The sequence below is a fragment of the Protopterus annectens genome, chromosome 10.part0 (genome assembly GCF_019279795.1).
Source record: "Protopterus annectens isolate FY-2018-M chromosome 10.part0, PAN1.0, whole genome shotgun sequence".
Classification (NCBI taxonomy): Eukaryota; Metazoa; Chordata; order Ceratodontiformes; family Protopteridae; genus Protopterus; species Protopterus annectens.
In genome coordinates, this window is record NC_056744.1 from 1,429,978,364 (window position 1) to 1,429,994,951 (window position 16,588).

Below are 16,588 nucleotides of genomic sequence, written 5' to 3' on the forward strand. Positions count from 1 at the left end.
GCTTTGCTGCACTGTGTTTTATTTGCTGTTTATTCTTTATTATTTTGAACACAGTTTGGCTGTTAGTCGTTGGTTTTAGGGTTCTTTTCTCTGTTTTTTTATACCACAAAAATCTGGCATTTTAACTGGTGTGTACACTTTTTATATCCACTGTGTGTGTGCGTGTATGTGTATATATATATATATATACACATATATATATATATATATATATGTGTGTGTGTGTGTGTGTGTATATGTATATATATATATATATATATATGTATATATATATATATATATATATATATATATATATATATATATATGTATATATGGGTCTACTGCTCTACATCGAAAATACACTTCTTCGAAATAGAGCAGTAGACCCTACACTTCAGCGGAAGTCCACTTAAATGAAAGTGCACTTTCGCTGAAGACTAGTTCCCCGGGTCACCCAAAAAAAAAAAAAACAAACAAAACACTAAAACATGTTTTTGCAGAGGGACAAGCCCCCCTGTACCCCCCATGTGGGGGGCTGTGCCCCCCACCCCCCCTACCCAACTCTGAGGTGACGAAAAGGGAATATTCCCATTCCGCACTCTAGTGTGACTGCTGAAGTCAGTGTTCATATTTTCACTACTTCGAACAAGTGGACTCTGTAAAGTGGGGTTGAAAGTAGTGAAACTTCGAACATATTGACGGATCCCATATGTATATATATATATATATATATATATATATATATATATATATATATATACTAATTTGATATTCCTCATTTAGTCTAGGTGACCATATTCGATATGATTATTGAACAGACAAGTGAAGTACCATACAGTGTTGTAGAACACGTTACCTACATCCTCCGATTTCATACATATGCACATATACATGCATGCGACAGTGTGTACAATATTGAAATGAATGACTAGAATTTGTTCCATAATGCAGTGGCACATCTCTTAAGGTAATTGCATAGACAAGGAAAAAGGTGTTACTGCTTCCCAGAGTTTATGCTAAGATGTGCTGAAATGGGAAGCCAGGACTGAGAGACCTTTTCAATCTTTACTTTCAATTTTCCACAAGTATCTTGGTGTATTGAAATCCTGGAAATCTTTGTTTCGTTCAAGGACTCTCCATATCTTAGAAATGGACTAAATAAAAGTGAAGTGTTGAATTTGTTTTACTTGGACTCGAATTTTTGTTTAGAACCGTTTCTCTTGTTTTTGTAGATAACATTCCTGAGGACTTGAAGGAACCCTTTTACACGGACCAGTATGAACAGGAACACATTAAGCCTCCTGTTGTTAACCTGCTGCTTTCTGCTGAGCTGTACTGTCGAGCTGGAAGCCTGATTCTGAAGAGTGATGCTGCTAAACCCTTATTGGGCCATGATGCTGTAATTCAGGCCCTCGCTCAGAGAGGCCTTTATGTTACAGATCAGGAACGGCTGGTAACAGAAAGGGATCTGCGAAAAAAGCCAATTCATATGGTATGTTGTTTGAATTCCTGTAATCTGTAACTGGCACTAGTTAATATTATTGCAGTTTAAGCCTTCCTTGCATGTTTTCTTCAAATATATTTAAGGTTTCAGTTCAGAGCATTGACATTTTTGAAAACATTTTATCTGTTCAACTATGTGAATGTAATCCTTAATCCCCAGACAGCAAACTGCATCAGATTCCCACCCTCCAGACATCTGCCAATTTGTAACTTCCTCCAGTTTGTTAGTTTGAATCCCTTCTTTATTCACACAAATGTAAAATAACAGAAGCATTTGTGGTTGGCACAGGCCTTTCAACTGCACACACATTTAAAGAGACGCAGCCACATAAATGCACATGTGTTACTAGCAGCCGGTAACTGTTTTGCACAGCAGGTATGTGTCAGGTCAGGGATGAATTGGCAGTTTATCAACAGGTGTGCTGAACTCTTCACTGATAGAAATGATATCCATTTGCTGTCATTTATTATTTCAGTGACCTGATGGGTGGTCAGTCATTTTCTTGGGTGTTTTGTTTTCAGTTATGCTTTGTGGTTCAGGACTTTTAATGTGTAATGTTTTTCAGAATTTACACCTCCAACACTTGTATTCTTTGCCTATGGCATACATTCGTACTGTCTGATCTGTCCTGATGCATGACATGTTAATAATGGGACATAGCATTTCACGATGTTCATCGTGTTACCCTGCTGCAGTCATCACACTTGGGTTATCCTGCCGTCAGGCGGTCCTGCATTTGGCCCGAGTTCCAAAGTCTTGGTCTAGCGTCGGTTGCTGTTGCTTCCTCCCTGATGTCAGTGTGCCAGGGGTATATAAGAGGCATCCAACACCATTTTCTTCAATCTTTCTTGCCGTGCGGTGCCCGAAGCAGAAGCAGATCGCAAGTGCCGGTCGGCCGACACCTGAGATTTTTGAATCGAATTTCAGTCCGAAGTCTTCAATAAAGCTAAGTACCCCATTAGGGAACCTTTTCTTGCCTCAGTCCGATGTCAGAAAAAGTTAACAATTGCATTTCTTGTGGGAAGCAAATACCTCATAAGGACTTTCATTCTTATTGTATTCCTTGCCTAGGCCCAGACCACAATGTCACAGGTTGTTGGTTTTGTGCTAGGTTTAATAAACGAACTATCAAACGCCGTTTTGACTTCGCACAACATTACTTTGGTAGGAAATTTAATTATATCATGCCGTCGGAGCAGCCGACGACCGGCATGCATACAAAACGCAAGGATAAGGACAGGCAGCCTAGAACCAAGCCGGACTCCGAGGCCTCTGCTGGGCCTGTCGCCGGTTCTCCGGTTTTCATTGAGGCGCCTACGCAGCCCCTGACGACCGCGGAAATGGAACCCCAGACAGCTTCGGATTTGCAAGCGGAGTGTACTAGGCTGTCGCATCCATCTTCATTAGGCCCTTCCAACACCGGAGCAGAAGGTGATCCCGGTGCAGTAGAAACGCCTTCGGTTTCAGAAGGTGTCTTCAGACGGACTACACTCACCGTTAAATCTTATGCTAAGCAAAAAACTCCATTAAAACCAAAAAAGACTGTACATCAGTCTTCTGTTCAAGGCCCCATGCCTAAGAAACAGATGCTTAAGATGGCTGAAGATTTGATTTCCCTAATCAGGGGTTCCCATCCCCTCCTGATAAAAGGCCAAGACAAGGGGAGGACTACGCTTCCTCTGACCAGGTTTCTATTTCCTCAGATTCTTCTGAGGAACAGGATTATTCTTTTCCCCCTTATGAAGACTCTGATGCTGAAGACTCTATTCCCACAGCATCTCCCCCTGAAGACTATTCCTTTGGGGAAACTTTACATACCATGAGGGAACATTTCCACTGGGAAGGCCAGGACTACTCTGATTCTAAGAAAAGGCTCGAGAGTTTCTTTTACTACCCCAGCACAGACCACTTGCTATCCCTCCGGTTTTAGATATTGTGGATGATGTTTACTTAGAGTCCAGTCTAAATCCAGACTCCCTACCTCCTGCTCCAGCCAAATCGGACAGATACTGCAGAGTACCTGACACACACAAATTCCTTTATAAAAGCCCTCTGGCTGACCCAGAAACAATTTCCCAGGGTCCCAAAGGGGCTAAAGCTTCTATGGCAAAAGATCCTGTACCCTCTGAAAGGGATTCCAGAGCCCTAGATAGATGGGGAAAGAAGATATACACCTCAGCTACTCTGGCTATGAGAGCATTAAATTGTCAGTTCCACATGCTGAGATATCAGCAATTCCTAATGTCTTAATTAAAACAAAAATTGAGCACACATTCTGAACAGGCTAAATTCAAGGAAATGCAGGATCTGTTGCATGCAGCTGAACAGGTGGGCAAACATACTTTACAATGTGGATTTGATTCATTGGAAGCTTCCTGTAGAGCAGCTGTTACTGGGTCTGTCATACGCAGACATGCTTGGTTAAAAGAACAAACCCTACCTGATCATGTTAAAGCAAAATTATTGGATGCACCTTTACAGCAGGATGTCTTATTTGGTGTCAAAGCAGAAGAGGTTTTAAAGAAAATAGAGGATAAGGCAAAGTCTATGCAGAAGGTCAAGGATTTTTTACAGGTACAAGCCCCTCGTTTCAGCAGAAATTGGCCAACAAAAAACTGGTCCTTTCCAGCTTCTGACAGACCACAGAGGGGCAAATGCAGAGGTCAGTCACAAGGCCCTTACAAACCTCGCCAATGGGGTGCCACAACCCAGAAAGGAGGTGAAGACAGGTCCCAAGCTAGCAGAAGACAAACACAATGACTCAACCCTCCAATTACCAAGCAAATCCCTCTTGGCAGCTCCCTTGGGAGGAAAATTAGCACTTTTTGCAGACAACTGGCACATCATCACAAAAGACAAATGGGTTCTAAACATTGTCTCACAAGGATACAGATTCCACTTTCATACCTTGCCAAGGATAAAAGGAATGCCAAACCTGCCACCAAATCAATGGGCAGAGGCACAAAAACAAATTACAGCTCTCATGGACATGAGAGCCATTCAACAGGTACCTACACAGGAGCAAGGACAAGGATTTTACTCGACTCTTTCTAGTCCCCAGACAGGACAAAGCATGGAGATCCATTCTGGATCTTTCAATTCTGAACACCTATTTGCAAGAACCAAAATTCAAGATGCTAACACTACAGCAGCTTCTTCCCATGCTAGCCAAGAAGGCTTGGCTAGTAACGTTGGATCTCAAGGAGGCATACCTGCATGTCCCTATCAGACAAAATTGCAGAAGATACCTCCGCTTCATTGCAGGGTCAACCCATTATCAATTCTCTGCACTGCCCTTTGGCTTATCTACTGCGCTCAGGGTCTTCACAAAATGCCTGGCACCAGTAATTGCATACTGCAGACAAAGAGGAATTCAAATATACCCATACCTGGACGACTGCTTTATTCAAGCAGAAAGCAAGGACATTCTTTTAAAACATCTAGCATTTGTCAAACACCTTCTAAGTTGCCTAGGGTACACAGTAAATGAAAAGAAATCAAAACTAGTGCCCTCACAGAACATAATATTCCTGGGTGCCAGCTTGAATACAACGGCCCAGATGGCTTATCTCACGCCAGACAAGCAACAACAGCTGACTCGATACTTCAAAATAATGGCAACAAAGACCCAACTCCCTGCAAGAAAAATTCTGCAGGCCTTGGGATTCATGGCATCTTGCATACTACTAATACCATTTGCAAAACTGCATATGAGGAAATTACAATGGTACCTGAAAAGCATATGGACTCAGCACAGCCACAGCTTGGAAACAATGATACCACTCATTCCCTGCCTTCAACAGGAGTTTCTATGGTGGGCACAGGCATGTCACCTCAACAATGGTCAGCCTTTCACATTACCCACAGCCAGGCAAACTATGACAACAGATGCATCGGACTATGCCTGGGGAGCACACATGGCAGGGACAGTGCATTCCGGGCAAATGGACTACAGATCAAAGGCATCTGCATATCAACCAAAAGGAAATGCTAGCAGAACAGAATGCCCTAACAGCTTTCAAGGACCTCTTACACCCAAGACAACTAATAATAAAGACGGACAATACCACAGTAATGTGGTACATCAACAAGCAAGGGGGCACACATTCCTACCCTCTATGCAGGCAAGCAATGACCTTGTGGAACATAGCACTGTCTTACCAAGTTCAACTACAAGCACAATTCCTGCCAGGAAAGAAAAACACATTGGCAGACGACCTAAGCAGAAACATCATGGATCCTCACGAGTGGAAACTGGATCCACAATTTGCAATGATAACTCAAAAATAGGGATGCCCAGACATAGATCTGTTTGCCAACCCCCAAAACTACCAACTTCAAAAATTTTGTACAAGGACATTCCACCCACAAGCTTGGAAGGTGGACGCCCTCTCATTCAGTTGGAAAACATTAACAGTGTATGCCTTTCCTCCACTGCCTCTTCTAGCAAAGGTGCTGCTGAAAGTCAGATTAGAGAGGCCACAAATGATGCTCATTGCACCAGAGTGGCCACGCCAGCACTGGTATCCAATTCTAAAGAACATGGCCCACGGCCCACCATGGATTTTACCACAAATTCCTCACCTGCTCACCCAGCGAGACAAACAAATTCTACACAGCCAGCTCAAGACTTTTAACCTGGCTGCATGGCAAATTACCTAAACAATCAACCAACACCTCTATCCAAAGCTGTTATGGATGTCATTCTGGAGGCCAGGAGGCCCAGTACCAGGAAAACCTATTCAGACAAATGGAAACGATTTTGCACCTGGAACCAGGCTAAAGGGCAAAATCCCCTTGATCCAAACATTCCTCAGATTCTACAATATCTAACTGAGATGTTGCACAAAGGACTTTCCTTTTCATCTATTAAGATCCACGCCTCAGCAATTTCAGCTCATTACAAGATGGATCCTCCTTTATTTTCACATCCACTCCTAAGGCAGTACCTCAGAGGGGCTAAGAACAGAAGACCGCCCAGGAGTGCACCAACACCTACTTGGGATCTCAACTTTGTTCTGGAAAAACTTACACTGCCGCCCTTTGAACCAGCTTTCTCAGCTGATTTAAAGTTTCTTTCATGGAAAACTGCCCTGCTGCTAGCAATAACTTCAGCTAGAAGAGTCTCAGCTACAGGCACTAATGGCAGTGGGAGCCGTTCCTCATTTTTCATCAAGACAGTCTCTCTGCAAACTAACCCTTCCTTTATGCCAAAAGTAGTATCCAGTGTGGCCCTAAACCAAACCATTAATTTGCCCACCTTTTTTCCAAATCCCCAGAACAAAGGAGAAAGACTCCTGCACTCTTTGGACATTCACAGGCAATTATGTTACTACTTGGATAAAACCAAGGCTTTCAGAAACTCTGACCAGCTCTTTGTAGCCTATGCTGCAGGATCACAAGGAAAAGCTATCTCAAAATAGACCATTTCAAAATAGATAGGTCATTGCATACATTTCTGCTACACGCATCATGGGAAACCGGTACCTGCTAGCATTAGGCCCCACTCCACCAGGGCTACAGCTACATCAGCGGCCTTTCTCAGGGGGGGGGGGGGTGCCAACCAAGGATATTCTGGAAGCTGCAACTTGGAGTTTAGTGCACACCTTCACCAAACACTATCACTTACCTCTATATTCTAAGACTAGAGCTGGCTTTGCCACTGCAGTTTTGCAGGGCCTACTAGCTTCTTCTAATCCTGTTTAATTCCACCACCCATCCCTAGCTTTGGGATTCAACCCAAGTGTGATGACTGCAGCAGGGTAACACGATGAACATAGTACAGTTTTGTACCTACCATAAATGTAGATGTTCGAGTGTTCACCCTGCTGCAGTCCAGGTTACCCTCCCTCCATCCCCTCTGAACTAGCTGGACTTATCCATACCTTTCTATCCTATACAACCTCTGTGGTGTATTTGCTTGTGACTGAAAGTATTGTTTTATTTTTGCTTGTATATTTTTATATAGCAATATGTATTGCCTACCTATTGGGGGCACCTGACATCTGGGGCAAGAAAAACTGAAGAAAATGGCTTCGGATGTCTCTTATATACCCCTGGTGCACTGACGTCAGGGAGGAAGTGACAGCAACCGACACCGGACCAAGACTTTGGAACTCGGGCCGACTGCGGGGACTGCCTGACGGCAGGATAACCCAAGTGTGATGACTGCAGCATGGTGAACACTCGAACATCTACATTTATGGTAGGTACAAAACTGTACTTTTCTACTTCTTTTGCAGTATAGTACTTAGCAAGAGTAGACAGTGCTCTTTTTCAAAAGAGCTGCTTGCTGTCCCAGTAGTTGAATATTGTTTATGTAAATAAGGCCTGTTATAGTTGTTTACCAACAGAATATTACGGATGGTTGAAGGGTAAGAGGGAAGGGAAATTGTTACATTGTTTTCTTAGCCAGCTCTATATGTTAGACTATCATAACAGTACAAGATAAACTGCTACTTACCAAAGTTTTACTGTTGAAATAAGGTTCTTTCTTACAGATAGACTCACTTGTGCATGGATAATTAGGAGTTGCTTCATGACTGAAAAAGACTTTCAGATGCATTACAAAATTATCTGAAAGTTAATTAATCCTGGAGATGATCATAGAAAGGTTATAATGCATTTCAATTCAGACTGCATGCTTTTAATGGCTGCCAACATTTCTGTAGGCTCTAGGACTTCTAGGACTACCCATTGGATTTAAAAGTGTTTTAGATAAAGCATGTTAAAATTCAGATTTATTTACAGTAGAGAGTCGATTATCCGAACTAATTGGGACCAAGGGTAGTTTGGGTAATCAAAATGTTCGGATAATCAAACATACATTGAACTGGATAAAAAAATGTCTAAAATATTGTTTTATCTGCACTCAGGGAATACACTTTTTCAACCATTCAGCAAGTCCAGTGAACAATAAAGGATATTTTTCACACACAAGCAGGCTACAAGTTCAAAAAACATGCGCAAACTAATAACATATTACAGTTACAAATTCAGACTTTATGATTTTTCCCATCCAAAACTTTGGAAGACTGGGTTCGGATAGTTGACGTTCAGGTAATCAACTTTCTACTGAATGTATTTTTTTATCATCAACACAAATCATGGTGTTTACATAAGAAATTTAGATGTCTGTCTCTACTGAGATTGAGAGATCGTTTATTTCCCATGAAAGAAACATTCATGTTATTGAGTTTGAGATATTCCTAATGCTTTGTTCAGTTAGGTAAGGAGGGGGTTCCTTTGACATGCTTGCAAGCAAAAATAAATCTTGCAGAGCTCTGCCTGCTTGTGTGTGTTTGTATGCACACATGCACGAATTTGTAGGTATGTGTCTTTTTCCCTGTATGCTGTCTTTAATAAGATGCAGATTAAAGCTTTCTGGTGTCTGGCATAAGGTTCTCTGTGTATATCAAAGGCTGAAGATACCATTTTTTTTCTGGAAACAAAATTTAATTTACATTTGCTTCAAGTCTAAACTGTTTACTATCTGAGGTCTTATCTGCATGCATGCTAATTACTTGTAATTGGCACTATCTTCATTGCACTATCCATTGTCAGAGTTGTCTTAACTATGTTATCAAGTATTTATGTACCTTCTGTAATTCTACATTGGTTGTGGCTGATTAAATCTGATACAACTTTTAACAATATTAGCAGCCAGTATTCCCATAACTTTAGCAATATTAGCAGCCAGTATTCCCATAAATAACTTTTAGTCACTATTTAATACTGATATAAGTCTGTAAGAGTCTGGATTTGTTAGGGCTTCCCTTTCTTGCTATGACTGATGTAATAGCCTCCGTCCATAAAGGTACTATTACATTTGTCGCTAGAATTAAGTTAAATGATAATGTCTGTACTTCAACATGCCTTTTTCACCCAGATTCCTAAATCAAAATGGGGACGGTCATCCCCTGGTGTGATTTGCTTGCTAACAACTTTGCCAACTAGATCATAACCTCTTCCTCTAGTAGGGTATATCAGACTTTCTCTGCACTTTGGTTGAAGTTGTGGCAATTGCAGCTTCCTTAGGAAAATCCTCAGGTGCATTGATTAGATTTCATCCTGCTTGCTCACACCAGTGTAAATCCTCACAAAAATATTACACTCCCGAGGTTTTTATAGATTCCCTTGTCAGTTTGCCTTGATGTGCATTAAATATCCTCACTTACTTACCTTTCTGTTGTCTGTTACCTTATCCACTGGGCCTGGTATTGTTAGACCCCTGAAGTGGTATTAAAATAAACTGATTTATTTGCTGTTTTTCAGTAATCACTTAATCTAGCCAAGTGTCATTTTATTGCCTCTTTGCTAGTTCCTATTTGCACATCCCCTGAAAATAGTGAAGGGTGGAACTTCAATGCCTGTATTCACTACCTCTGTTGTGCACTGAGATTTGTAATACTAATTCAAAATGATCTAAAATGAGTATAGGTAGTACATCTAAGTGCTCAGTCATGTGCTTGTGTTCCTGTGTTATATAATCCTGCCTATCCTGGAGTTCTGCCATACCCAGTAGGCCACAGATTTGCATGAATGCTTATAAAAATCTTCCTTATTTACCAAGTACATAATGCCAAGGATTAATACCTACATCAGTTTTATTTGTTCTGTCTTTGGGGGAATATATGTGTGTATGCATTTATGTACGAATGTAGATGTGTATGCGTCTTTACTTGCTGTTACCTCTTTTTCTAACCTGTACCCCTCCTCTAAAACACACACCTTGCTTCTTTGTCAGTAAGTTTTTCTTAAATTATAATGACAGCTCCTAGCTCTTATGGTAATAACCCCCTCTGCTTCTTTTACTGTCATATCCCTCATGACGCCTTTGTCTAAATCCAGTTTTAATACTTTTCCATGTATGTTCCCATTTTCCTAAATGAGTCTCCTACAGCATAACAGTTTGAGCAGTTTGTTTGAAGAAAAGAACAAAAAAAAGGGGGAAAAAAATGGAATGCTCTTGAATATTTCTTAGGGTCTAATAGCCTGCTAACATTCCAGCTTATTAATGTTAAGCCCTTTCCAAGCATTGTGTTTTAGACTGAACCCACCCCTGGTAGACATTCCTACTGTCACAACCAACCAACAGGTCTGTAGCCTTTCAAATCCTGTGCTTTTGTTCCTTTCCCATTGTTTCCTCAGACAAGTTTTTTAAATTTATTGATTACACTCTGCATGTTAAAATCAAATTAATTCATAACCATCAAAACTGTGTATAAATGCATACCACTAATTGTGAGAGCACCGGTTATTTTTTTGGTATAAAGTGGTACAGATTTTATCACTTTCAAAAAAGGGTATGTCATGCCCCTATACCACAGGACCCTGCTTGCCATTATACTTGGATACTCTTAGATTCTCCTGAGATCCGGTTGCAGCTAACTAGCTTGTACAGTATTATTTCTTAAACATGTATTCTTGCTCAGCCTGATGCGTCACTGAAGCGTAATATGGAAGGGTACACTATCAGAAAGTCTGCCGAGATATTGGTGGTGGTTTTAAAAAATGTTAGGACTTATAATTTTTAAGATTTGTGGGAGGCGTCCTTTAAACACGTAAAGCCTTGATTTCTGTGATTGCAGTGGTTACGTGTGTATGTCTGTTGGTTCTGAAAGGAGTGTGGCAGTTAAGCGGATGATATTGTGCACAAGCGGAGTTTAAACAGCAGATTAGGTGCTTGCTATTATTTTCCGTAGTGTTTTTGTAGTCTTAGGGTAGGTTTACCATTGAATCGGCTGTGAGAATAACAGTAAAGTATTTGAAAACAGATCTCTTTCCTTCACCGATCGGCAGCATGTCAAAGGAACGCCTTGAAAGTGGAATGGGACTTACTGACACGAGATGCTGGCGGTAAAGGGGGAAACCTATTTTTCAAACCTTACTTTTCCAACTTCAGTTTTTTCAGCTTTTTTTCAGCAGATAAACCTTCGTAAAACTACTAAAACATTACAGAATATGTGTCTAACCTTCATAACCCTGTACTGCTGCTACTTGACCTAAAAAGAAGCAACCAGCATTGCCGCAAAAATCTGATTGCGATAATACGCAAGTACCATCAGATAGAATTACATTATCCTTATTGCATTGTTTGTATCTTTACATTCACATAGTTTAACTGTAGCACAGTCAGTGCTAAGAAGCATACTGAAGTAGTATTGACAACAGCTTTCTACAGGTAGCTAAATAAAAACTGAATTAACTTTCATCATTTTGCTAAGAGCGTGATATTTTTCTTTATAGTTTCATATAATATTGACATTTAAAAAGCTTGCAAATAGATTTTATTTGAAACCATCATGCCCTCAGTTGGCTAGAACATAAGGAGTTCTTCATTGCCAATGTTTTACTCCCTGCTGCATGACTTGCACTCTTGGTCATGCAACACCTCTTTAAGAAATGTAACTGAGTAAATGCTGAATCTGCAGACCTTCCTCTGCATCAGTTTCTGTCTAAATAAACTTTTCAGTCACTCGAGGGGAAGCCCAGTGATATTGGTGACCTCCCCAAAGGTAAGCTAGTGCAAAGGCTTCTTTTCTCTTCCGCCTATCCCAGTCTTAATTTGCTTTCCGCTCACTCTATAGAGTGATGAGCATTATCCCTGCATTGTATAGCACAGACCCAGGCCAAAAGCTGTATAAAAAATAGAGACGTATTAATGGTAAAAACAATTCTCCCCAAGGAATAATACAGTGATTTTTTTGCTTGGATGGAGCTGGTAGTGTTTCATCCTCAAAATACCTTAAGATATGTTGCATTAGTTGGTAACCTTATTCAGTCATCATCTTCCAGGACCTCTGTTAGCACAGGGGATTTGTGTTATTCTGTCACTTTTTGGGAGGCTAAGAAGTAATCTGTCCATTTTTCTTTTTAATAATGGCAACAAGTTTAGAGGTTTCTGTCTTATTAGAACACAAGTCTTTATCTTTATGAGCTCTCAGTTTTTCCTACTATGTGTAGGATGCACTCTGCTGCAGCTGCAGGGCTGAAATCATGCCTATTAATGTATATTTTTGGGTTCCACTTCATATCATCGAATTTCAAAACATTGAGACCAAATCGTCGAAAACCCATATCATCGAATCTCAAATCATTGAAAACTAGAAATCAACTAGAAATAACATTCCACAGAGTTAGTACTGCATTTATGCAGGGGGGCAAGCCCCCCTGCTCCCCCCATGTGGGGGGCTCCACCCCCCCACACCCCCTGTAATTAAATATACCAACTCCAAGGTCGCATTACAGTGGGGTTAGGAAATTACCTTTTTCCAGGCTTGCCCCCCTGCATAAATGTAGTAAACAGTGTCTGGGATGTTATTTTTAGTTGCTTTCTAGTTTTCAGTGATTTGAGATTCAATGATTTGGGTTTTCGACGATTTGGTCTCGATGTTTTGAAATTCGATGAAATTAAATTCGATGATATGAAGTGGGACCATATTTTTGCCATTGTTTTTACTCTGCCACAGTAATGTACCTTGAAGTGAGCTAGGTACTATATTTTGAGTTCAAGTGTACTTTCACACTGCAGATGAATAGATGGAATAATTTTTTTAGTTTCATTTTTGTGACCATGGGCAAGTTGTTATCCACATACAGTCAGCTTTCGTCTGTTTTCCCTTTTGCCGTAATTGGGTGACTCTAGCTCCTTTTGCTGGAATTTTTAAAAGTTCCCAGATGTGGGATTTTGCTGCTTTACCAGCTGCAGTTTCCCTGGTGTAAAGACCTGATGTACCCTCTATGTGTATCTCTGACTGAGGAACTCCTGTCCATGTTTATAGTATTTTTTTTTTTTTTTTGTGAATGTCATTACTTCTTTCAACCCTGTTGGATATGCCTGAGAAGTAGAAATTTTCCATGCAGGATTTCTCTCTCATTTCTCTGTTTTCTCATGGAATTCCTCTTGTTTTTTCCACAATTTCCATAGACGGTGCATTTTCTACATCTTCCAGTCTTTTGCTGTTAGTGTTAATGTAATCCTCTAGCCTTGCAGTGTATCACTACAGTATATATTTTGTCCTGCTTTTCATCTTTAACGGTGGAATCCATTTCAGGCTGCTTGTCTGAATTGGAATGATTTACCAGCATTCAAACAATGTAATTTTATGAAGAGCTTCTTATTTCAATTTTTTTTCTTCATTTTTTATCATTTTATGCTTTGTTTGAGGATGACATGTAGATATGTTTAATATTACTAAATGATATTGTTGCTGCTTTTTTTTCTTTCAAACCGTGAAATATATGAATACCTGAATCTTTAGCTTAGGAGCTAAAAGCAGTGCCGTACTGGAAGTCCCTTAACAGCTTAGATATTGTATTCAAAGGACTAATGACCCAAAATGAATGAATTAATTAAAAGGCTTAAGGACTTCATATGAAGCAGTCAGGTTGGGTTTTGTTTGCTTTGCAAAAATCAGGGGTGTGACTCAGTAGATCAGATAGAACTGCATTTATTATAGTTTCTAAACAAACGTTAAAGCTCAAAAACAGTATAGATCAAAACAGAAAATATTTATTTTTGTGGGGGTAAGTTCCCCCGTACCCCCCCTTGAAGGGAACTATATTGCATCTTGAAGTAAAGGAGAAATACCTCACCATAACAATGCAGTGTTTCACAGGAAAATAAAAAATATCTGTCTTCCAAATTCCTGGCATGCTGGTGGTATACAGTAAAAGTATTTGTAAAGCTAATACAACAGTAAAGCTTGGGCAGCACAATTCCTTAAGAATGTTTTTACCTCAAGATATTTGTGAATACTGGCAGCTGGGGTGGTTTTCTTATGTTTAAAGAGTCAGCCCAGAGAAGGGGGCAAGTTTGAATTATCCACTCCTGCTTCCCATGTTCCCTTAGTTCTGTCCTCCTTTAGTTTGGAGTTGCTAGTGTTTTTCACTTTGTAAAGTTACAAAGTTTATCAAATGGTACCGATGAACATTGATTCTTATGCTGAGGATTATATAGTTGCTTATGATAATTTACTGTAATCATAGGTTCTTAAGCAGTAAGATGCCTTTTGCTGGGTAACCCCCAACTCTTTTTGCTATGCCATTTAGAGGTTATTTGCGTGTAGTTGCATGCTTGTTGCACAATCTGTATTTTTCCCGTTTTCTATAGCTGTTTAATTGTAGTAGTTTTTATTCCTAGTTATGTTTGGTGTAGAACACCTGGTATAGAGAATCTGAGTTTTAATTGGTATTTATTGTTTTTCACTACTGTGGTTTTAATCATCATATGAGAGAGAACTGAAGGGGTGCCATTACATACAAGTCTTAATGAATCTGACACCAAGCAGCAGGCATGTTGTTATTTATGGATCTGCTATTTGTTGAGTACTTCATACTGATACGCTTTTCAGAGTCTGATCTGTTTGCATGTTTTAGCAAGTGCTGTTCATTGTCCATTTAGGAAAGCAGCTTTTTTATTGGTTGTGAAAAGCTTACATACAAGAATTTTGCTTTCCATAGTGTTTTGTTTATATTAAAAAAAATATTCCATTGTTAAATACACTGTGTCCAGCAGTAAACTCATTAACATGTAATGAATGTCTTTTAGTAGTTGTACTCAAAACCATTTCTGCTCAGTGCAGTTTGGCTACTTTCAGATTTTATGTAATCTTAATTGGTTACTTTTACATTATCAAAGTGTTTTATACTATGATATTAGAGCTTTCGAGATTGTAAGCTTTCACTTACATGGGGTTGATTATTCATTGTTCGCTTTTTTAAGCGTTCAATGATATAATATAGACCCAAATAATCACCCGATGGCTTGAGGCTAGTGCTTCTACTCTGTGTTTGTCCTGTTTATCTTTCTGTATCATTGAACATTGTTGTCGATTTTAACATCTAGTAGCTGTGATACTACTGTGGTCTCAGTTCTGTGGACCTTGAGTGTTTTATTTCTTACCTCACTGGCAATACCTTGAGGATGTGTTCAGGTTTAAGTGTTGTACATCATTTTTTATGGATTGTGGAATACCACATAGCTCAGTCTTGGGCCCTTATTTATTTATTTATTTATTTATTTTTGTTACAGTGATCATTCTTTAGGGTGATCCCTCAGCACAATATGCTGAATGTTAAATTGTGATTCGTTGAAGCTTAGTGCCTCCTAAACCAAGGCTGTGGCAAATAATGCTTTTTGATACATCAGCTGTGCAACTGCCTTCACATATCTTCTGTGGTGAAAACAAGCTTGAATATGTTAGTAAGGTATCTTATTTAGGTGTGATCCTAAACAGACTGCTGATATTTTGCTACAGGATGTCACTGAGGTGAAATCATTGCTTTTCCAGGATACTTACCTTATTGCTTAAGCTCATCTCTAGGCAGTTGTCACTCTCTCGTCTTATCCTGCCTGACTGTTGATAGTACAAAACTCTGCTATGAAGTTAATGGCACTTCATGTTAACCCACATTATGCTCATTTTGGGGAACTTGTACTGGTTTCCAGTTCATTTTCATAAGTTTAAAATCTCGAAGTTGGTATATTTGTCCTTGCAAGACTTGAAACCCACCTACCTTAGCCCGTTCAGTAGTACTGCATTGCCCTTAGAAGGCATTGGGCTACCCTCCCCCTGGGGACTGCTGATTATTCCAGAGGTGTGCTTGGAGAATTTTGGGTACTGTTTTATTGCATACTGGACCTTGCTTCTGTGCATCTAGTTCCACAGTAGCTGAGGGGAGTGCTGCATGTTGGTTTGCTTCCACAGAGGGTTGAAGATAATTTTTGCTGAGCTAACTTTCATTGAGAGTGGGATTGATCAGCTCTAGCTTTTCCTTCAGTGCTTTTACTCTAGGTCACCCCTATCCCATTTTTTCATATCCTTTTAATATAAACAAATTTATTGGCAAATGTATTTAAATTTATTGTGGATCTGGCTTAGTTTTACTCACCGTTTTTAGAATTGGTCTGCTTTATGGTTTCTGTTTATTGTGTGTATTTTATATTACCCATTTAAGTGCTAATATGAGTACTTATTTATTTGTTAGTATATGTTATATGCAGTGTTTTTGATTTGTTTTTTTACTGCTTGTTTGGGCAAAAACACGAAGTTGAAGGTTATGTGTTGAATTGTGATTTGTGAAAAGCACCTAAATAAA

At 39.7% G+C, this 16,588-nt stretch overlaps 1 protein-coding gene across 4 annotated transcripts in view; it reads left to right on the forward strand.

Annotated features, from left to right (window-relative positions):
• The window catches only part of CAMSAP2 (calmodulin regulated spectrin associated protein family member 2), a 1,491,011-nt gene that overhangs the window by 258,669 nt on the left and 1,215,754 nt on the right, over positions 1 to 16,588 (forward strand). For all 4 annotated transcript variants that reach the window (XM_044086048.1, XM_044086049.1, XM_044086051.1 and 1 more), the window contains exon 2: positions 1,215 to 1,474. In XM_044086048.1, the coding sequence (XP_043941983.1) occupies positions 1,215 to 1,474 (260 nt within the window). The remainder of the gene's footprint in view (positions 1 to 1,214; positions 1,475 to 16,588) is intronic.